This window comes from Siniperca chuatsi, linkage group LG10 (genome assembly GCF_020085105.1).
Source record: "Siniperca chuatsi isolate FFG_IHB_CAS linkage group LG10, ASM2008510v1, whole genome shotgun sequence".
In the NCBI taxonomy this organism is placed as follows: Eukaryota; Metazoa; Chordata; class Actinopteri; order Centrarchiformes; family Sinipercidae; genus Siniperca; species Siniperca chuatsi.
Genome location: NC_058051.1, coordinates 26,876,413 through 26,884,546, shown reverse-complemented (window position 1 = coordinate 26,884,546; position 8,134 = coordinate 26,876,413). Strand labels below are relative to the sequence as shown.

Here is an 8,134-nt window from a genome sequence, read left to right as displayed (position 1 = left end):
AATACAATTTAACATATCTGACAAGTCATAAAATGTTCAATGGCAACGTATTTTATTTGTTTTCGTTTTCCCTACAATATCCGCTTGTACTATAGCAACTATACCATTATAAACACGTTTTATGGTTATGATTAGACACTCACAGCACGTGGTTAAGGTCAGGGAAAGATCGAGGTCTTGGTTAAATATTGAAAAAGGCAACAGTGACTTTAGGCACAGTTTAATTTTTTTTTGACATTTAACCAAAACCATAGTATTTCCCTAACCTTTAACCTGCAATAACTGATTTTTTTAGCCACTTGGGGGCAGCAGAAACAAGCTGTAATCACTGACATAGTATCACCTTTTAAGTTTATATGGGTAATTTTGTTGCTCATTTACACATCCATCAGATACGAAGCAACATTAGCATTTATTTGGAGTTGTGTTTGTGTCCACCTAAAGAATGTAAGTCCAATAATTAGTTTTCTATAAATCTCCTTTTAGCTCTGTTTTGGCCTAAGGGCTGCAGAGTCGGGTGATAATTCTCCGTGGTTCATCGCTACAAGCAACACCGTTCACATACAAGTAGTCATGTGATCAGTTGTTGATGTAAAAATATTGATGACAGCCGCTGTAACCGAAGAGGTCTTCTGTTGCCTAAACCTAACCACACACAGGACTTAGGATGCTAACCCCAGTCTCCAGAGTCACAGTCCGGTATGAAAAGTGCTAGTCATTGAAAATAACATTGCCAATGAACATATAATATAATCCAGTTAAGAATTACATTTCCCTCAAAGTGTATTAGGCAAGTATAAATGTAATTTCTAGGCAGGGTTGAGAGGTAAGGTAAACTGACCACTATAATTTGTCAAAAGCAAAATATCAGTATCAGCAGTGAGCCTAAATAATCAAAAATATGATCATATCTGACCTCTGATCATGGAGGGATTATGACACAATGGGCCCAGGGCAAAGACATGTAAAAGCCCCATCCCTCCTACATATGAGCAAGACCCCCAGACTGAAAGAGCAGACTACAACTTTTTGTATAATCAAATTCAAATTAATTTGTTCCATCAAGCAACTTCCATTAACATTGTTTTGGTAATCAGTTACTTACATCACTATTATCTCTATTATTACTATTATCTTTGCCCAACACCTGGCCTGGAACAATTAGCTCCAGAGAAGACACCCCCCAATCCTTAGCAATGTGAATACCTTGGTGATGACAAGTCACACAAGCATACACAGTTTACACCCAAAAGGCAGATGTACTTGAATGCAACAATTGCCATGAAAAAAATATGTGCTGTAAGTATGCTAAATATATTCCAACAAGTCAAAGTTTGAAAAGTACTTTTGGGATGTTTTAGCGTTCCTCTCGCTGAGGCTGTTTGAGTGACAGGAACATACTGGGAACATTTCAAGTCTCTTTCATCTGGACGGGGACTCAGCACTTCCAGAGAATGTGAACGATTTCCAAAGTCTTATTTCCTCGCTCTGTTTTGATCCATTTCCATCTATAATTTTTCAACCATTTGGCAAGATCCAATGGACGCAGCAGCAATGTTTTGATTATACAGTGACAACACATTATGAAGAAGTCAGTGAGCTTTTTGTTTTTTTTACAGAGGGAACACAAGAAAGCCAGAAAATGTTGAGTATTGCCATCCACCAACTAGGTTTCCCTTCTCCAGCTTTAGGTAGACTTTGTCCTCTTTTTCTAGATAGAGCAGAACTCCATTGGTGGCTGCCTCACGAGTTACATCTTTGTCACCCGCAAAGGCAGAGATGACTGGTTTCCCATTCAACATCAAGTTCACCTGGACAACAGAAATAACAATTAGCAACAGTAAAGGAATGGTTCTGAAGATGTGTTTTGCCGTAGTTTACTTCTTATTTGTAACATCTTAACTTGTGCCTATAAAATAGTGTTAAACTCGCCATACAGCTACTAAAGAGAACTTACTGTATATCAGATAAAAAAGGAAGGGGTTTCAGGTTCGGCCTATAAATCTCACCAGCACAATCCTTTTTATTTTTACTCCTTTAATGCATTATGGGGTTTTGTGTGTGTGTGTGTGTGTGTGTGCCTTGTTATTTGTGCAAATAAATTAACTAAACTTAAACAAAATGAAATCAATTCACTACTACAATTAAATAAAATTTGCCAAATGGAAGTACATATAGAATAAGATACCCAAAAATACAATAAAATAAGATAAAAACTGTAAAATAAACAAATAGAACACTTTAAACATATTGGAACATATTGAAATGTTAATCCATTAACATATTAAGGTTAAATGTTAAGGTTAGGGTATACCATCTTAAATTCTTTATGCTTTACCTCATTTAGTTATTAATAGTGAAATGAGTTGTATCAATACTGTTATATTACTCTGAGATGTTGGGGGAGGGTTTTGCAAAGGGTCCAAATAAAACATTAATAACACTGTGAAGGGTTTTCCTTTTTTTTTTTTACTGAAACATAAGGTTCAGCCCCCCTCCCACACCAATCATTTTCGTACAGTCCCTAAAGAAGACAATTTGTCCCAGTCCGATGCTAAAACTGGTTTATAACTGAATCGATTGCACAGCTCTGTGAAGAAAACAAAAACAATACCTGTATGGTTTGGCTCTGGTACACTTTAATGACATGGAAGTTAAAACTGTAGATTCCTTTTCTTGGGGACAAAAAAACTGATTCAAATGTGAAGTAGTTTCCTATATTCACAAGAACCTATGAGAGAGGAAGAAGAAAAAACACATTGTGACCAAGGTGTTTGTATAGCCAGCATTTCAAGAAAGGCTTTGATTTCAATGGGGTTTAGGATTAAATATGTAGCTTCGCTGCTGTGGCTACCAGGCTCGCCCCTGCTCAGACACAAACTGAGTGCGACACACTTCAAAAAACATTTAATTCAACCTTTCCTCTCAATGGACCGAAACCCAGAATTTAACTTCCCTACTCCACAAGAAAACAAAATGATGCTTTATGACTATTTAATCTCAGAGCTTTTATAGACAAATTCCACTTTGGGGCAAAGACAGGATTTGTCTTCCTCACTTTACACTGATAAGATAGTGGATGAAAAGATACTGCTTATTTAAGTGACACATGCAGAATAACCTAATGAATATTACAGTGTTGAATGAATAAATAAATTTTTCTTCCTTTTGCTTGCTAAAAATGATCCACTCTGAATATGTCAGTCAGCATAGCACTTAACGCTGTCTAGTGTCATTAAAAGGTTTTAAGCACCCTACAGTCACATTGAACATACAGTATTTACATTAATACAAAACAATTATTTATTTGGGTCATGATAGATTGAGGCTGCAGGTGCTCCTCTCAGTAGCACACCTACAGGGTCTTGACAGACACTTGAATCCCACCTGTTAGAGAGACCACGGCAGGCTGGGCCGGGACCTTTGACAAATATTGCTTTCATAGCAACAGCATGCACATGATCCACACCAATCAGATCACTTGCAGCGTGTTATGACAGCAAAAGATTATGTTATGTAATTAAAATGAGAGGGCAGAGGATCAGTTGACTGGCATTGTTGCAAACACCTTACACTGCCCACCGCTGTATGACTAATCAGATTCTTGTTGTTTGCGTTTGCTTGATTTGTTTGGGTGTACTACGAAGGTGAGGGTGTGCGCGTGTGCGAGCGCGCGCGGGCGCGTGGTTGGGTAGCTTAAGGCAAACTGGTGAGTGCGTGTGCAGGCTCTGCAGGATGCCCGCTCTCAGACATAATCCAGTCACTTTCAAGTCTGTCTGCGTGTGATATGTGCACTTGTACAGCATCCACATGCGAACTGCAACTAGCTTCAAACTAAACTCTGGGCTGCAGCTGCACTTAACTGCAATGACACTTTAATGTTCTGCATGACAAGTCAAAACTGAGCTAAAGGATGAAGGTTTATCACAAAAAGAAAGGACTAAAATTGAAAAGACTAAATAGAAAAGACTGCGTGTGGGGTTTTGACAGATAGGAAAATCATAGGAAAGGTGAATTGCAAAGTGCTATTAAAAGCGAATTTAACCACTTTTTGACATTAGTATTGTTCATAAAAATCGTCTTAACCTGGTCGAAGTAGATTATTCTCGTTTTGTTGCTCATCTCCGATGGCTCATGGTTGTTGCTCCGGACTGCAGAGAAAGCCACCTTGGAGTTGGCGGCGCGCACTGAGATGCCGAGCGGAGAGGACGAAGCCTTCCAGTCTGTGGTCGGGTTAGAGTCGCAGACCACGAGGCATTTTCCCTCCAGGACGATAGGCTCCGTGTCATTCTGAGCTCTCGCCACCTCAGAGATCACAGTCCAGCTGAGCATCAGTATGAGGGAGTTCACCATGGCTCTCTCTCTCTCTCTGTGACAGCTGTGGCAGCGCCGATTCAAAAAGAGAGACCGTCTCCTGCACCACACAAGTTTCCGAGTCCCTCCACTGGTCTCCCCCGCCGCAGACGCGTCTGACGCTGAGAAGTTCTCTTATTGGATCCAGATATGTGCCACATCCGAGTAAGACATCAAGAAAAAAAGAATCCGAATTAAGTCTAAACCTTCTTAGCAAACACAGAGATCACCGATTGTTGTCTATGCGTCTCATATTCAGGTAGACTTTATTTAAAGCTCATGGATGAGACAAAAGTAGACCATGTGGAATGTTTTAGAGAAGACTGCTCCAGCCTGTGATGCGAATCGGTCGATAAATCGTCCATAGCCCTCACTCCCACTCCGAATAACGCGTCTGACAACGGCTGTTCCCCGCAGTGATGTGTTGCGTGTGTGCGCGCCCAGCCATCCACTTTACGCACGCACATGTGGTAGAAGTTATGATTAACTGTCCCTGCGTAATTTGCCAAAAGCTTACATTTCTCTAATTCTCTATCAAATAGCTTCCAACTTAAATATACATTCATTAATTGGTTGTGTTAAGGATACAGAGAAAAGTCTACAGTTCTTCTTGTCCTTTTCTCGGAACAAATCCATAAAATAATTATCTCCAAACACATTTCTGATGATTTTCCAGTTTTCAGTGACTGTGTCACTAGAAATATAGAACTGAAAATTCCCTCGAGCAAGAGTTTAACTTTTTTCTAGTTCTGCCAGAGCTCCCTATCCACTCTGGCTGTAGTTTTCACTGGAATGCAGTGACTCATCATAATATCATTGCACAGGTGGGCTAAAATCTTTCAGGTCTGACTTCCACAGAAGTCAGTGATGGGACCTTTAGTCTTTATATGGTTGTCTTGGTAACATCATCCCTGAATTCAGTGTCTATCTGCAGCAAAAGCACAGCAGTTGCCTCACTGAAGCTGGATGGCAAAAACGTTTCTCACGTAGTTAAAAAAACACCTTAATTTCAAATTCATTAATCTCACCTATTTCCCTCATGATCTGAAAAAAAAAAAAACGAAAATCTAATGTGGCAATCTCGGCTTTGATGCATGTATCACTCAGCATCAACCACTGTAAGATAAATTAGTCTATCTCCTTATGCTGCATTAAATCAACAAGTCACCCAAAGTGTCCTGTGAGAATATTGACAAGAGATTAGAGATGTGAGCACAGCACCTCTGTCCTTGTGTCAGTACAGGCTCCCCATAAAACAGCAGATCAATTTTAACAACCTTCCTCTGACTTACAAAGTGATACATGATCTGGCACCCTCAGTTTTTAACCCAGAGGAGCCCACTGCAGCTTAAAAATCAACTAGCTAGCTAGATAAAACTTTAAGTAAAAAAATAAAGTGTTGTATTGTAGTTAGTAAAGAGATGTAAGGACATTTTTAAGTATGTAACACGTTATTTTACAGTCCGTAAATTTCTAATAATGTCCTATATAGTTAAAGACAGAGCTATGTAATTCATGACTAATTGTAGGTAAAATAGAGTCAGGTGTTTAATTAGTACCCCTTCCAGTTAACTAAACATGCAAACGTGTAAGCATTGTCTACAGGCAAGTGTACAATTCAACATACATGATGCATAGATATTTACTTAAGTTTAAATGGAGCAGTTCTTTTAAGGAAATTATTCCTCTGGAATACAACAGCTGCTTTTAAACCCAACACAACTAACTAAACTTTAACATAACTAAGAAATAAATAACAGTTTCAGAACTATTTTCCTTAGAATTAATACCAAATTCTTCTTCTTTCTGGGAAACTGTTAAGACGCTGTTATGATTATTTACTATTATTAGGAATTATTATTGTTCTCAGCTGCATCTCGTGACCATCAGCAGATGGAATTTGCTCAGCTGTCGAGAGTAAAGTATTTTTGAAGAGGTAAATACTTCATTAATAATTCATAGGAGGAGTAATGCTATCGACAAATAAATGAACAAACACTTAATAATGTCCTTTATTTATTAAAGAATTCAAAGTATTCACAGGTTTATTCGTCACATAGACAAACAATATGTGTTGTGAAATGCATTGTGGCTTGCTCTTAAGGCAGTGCTAAAAGTAGTGTCTTAGTAAAAAAATAAGAGGCAGAAAAGACATATAAAGGATAACAATTCAAGATAGAAATGCATAAATATATGTAAAATCTACCAATGTCACAATTTTAAGGATAAACTATAAAACAAAATTTTGTAGACTGCCAAGTTTGAATACGATAGATAGATAGATAGATAGATAGATAGATAGATAGATAGATAGATAGATAGATAGATAGATAGATCGATAGATCGATAGATCGATAGATAGATAGACCACAGAAACCTTGTTTTAATTATCGGTGTGATTTAGTGTGATTTCTGCTATTAAACTGAAATTAGCCTGAATCCTGAAAAGCACATTTGGTTTTGGGAATTAATTTGCTTTCTCATTAAATCCATGCTTATGAGTGCAGCCTTTTGATCTTTGTGGCTGAACAACAACAAATCATTAGGTTACACTGTTGAAAGTGATAAAATGGTAGAATTTTAAACAGCCAACAACCAAAATGGATCTGAACCTTGACACAAATCAGCCTGTGCCAATACACAATGTGGTGAAAAGGGTTTCACATATAAATGTTTAAAAACAGAACATAATGAGAGCATGCAATCAAGCAGCTTGTCATCAGCAGATTTCAGGTGGTGGTCAGTAAAGTCAGTGTCATTTCTATTTATTCAGAGTTACTGCCAACATAATAGAAAATAACAGAGCTGATTAAATGTTGCACAGTTCAACAAGATTTTAAAAATACAAAAGAAACTTGTCACACAATCTATCTATCTATTGGACGTATAATACATCCATTTAAAACAAACGTACCAAATCTGACCTCGTCAGACACTGTGTTGTTTTGGGCATCAATCCACCTGTAAATGGAAGACAATCTGAGGACATCACAACTCCAACTTGAATAGCTGGCCTTTTGTGAGATTTGTGTCATCACCCAGCTCTGACAAATTGTTTAGTGTCTAATGTTGTGCATGTCAATATGTTTCCATGGCAATGAGTTTTCAGAGCTGAGAGCTGATGGCTTGTAATGTGCCAAAAAACACTTCCTTGAAAATTGTACACAGGGAAACAATGTTTTCTAACTTTTATTTGAAGAGGACTGCCTGTTAGTTATTTATCATTGGTAACACGCATTTCTCAATACTGAGTTCACTTTTTCAAAACTCTTCCCACAGTCAGCACAACAGAAGTCAATGTGGACTAAACTGTGGATCACTTTTAATTGCTTTGACAAAATGCATTCAGTGACCACATCTTTCAAATTTCATGAACTTTCATGTTTTCTCACTTAAACTCTACCACCACCAAAAACAAGTGGATTTACAGTCCATTTTGCACATTTACATCCTATTGTAAAAAACTGTTACATTTACATTCAAAACCTAACACAACACAAAATTACTTTAAATTGGAGTGCCATTTGCTAACCCCCTAAAAAGAAATGTAAAAAATGAAATGCATAAACTCCTACAAACTCCAACAAAGAGTGCCTCATTTCATTTCTTGATGGCATCTGTGAAAGACTTGTGCCAGGTGAGGAGAGGGGGCAAGTGAGGTCAAATCCAGAAGGTTTTGTTATTGTATGGGACGATGTGGTGTTGCACCGTTCTTATCCAGTCACAGAGGGGTTTACAGCCCATCCCAGGATGGTGTCACTTTTCCTTCCACCTTACTCTC

At 38.0% G+C, this 8,134-nt stretch overlaps 1 protein-coding gene across 1 annotated transcript; it reads right to left on the bottom strand.

Annotated features, from left to right (window-relative positions):
- Window positions 1-1,005: 1,005 nt before the first annotated feature.
- cbln4 (cerebellin 4 precursor) lies at window positions 1,006-5,672 on the bottom strand. The gene is made up of 3 exons (XM_044211525.1): window positions 4,087-5,672; window positions 2,615-2,731; window positions 1,006-1,811 (listed from the first exon to the last, which is right to left on the bottom strand). Exons 1-3 carry the CDS (start codon window positions 4,351-4,353, stop codon window positions 1,614-1,616), a joined length of 582 nt encoding a protein of 193 aa, XP_044067460.1. The 5' UTR covers window positions 4,354-5,672; the 3' UTR covers window positions 1,006-1,613.
- Between the last annotated feature and the right edge of the window lie 2,462 nt (window positions 5,673-8,134).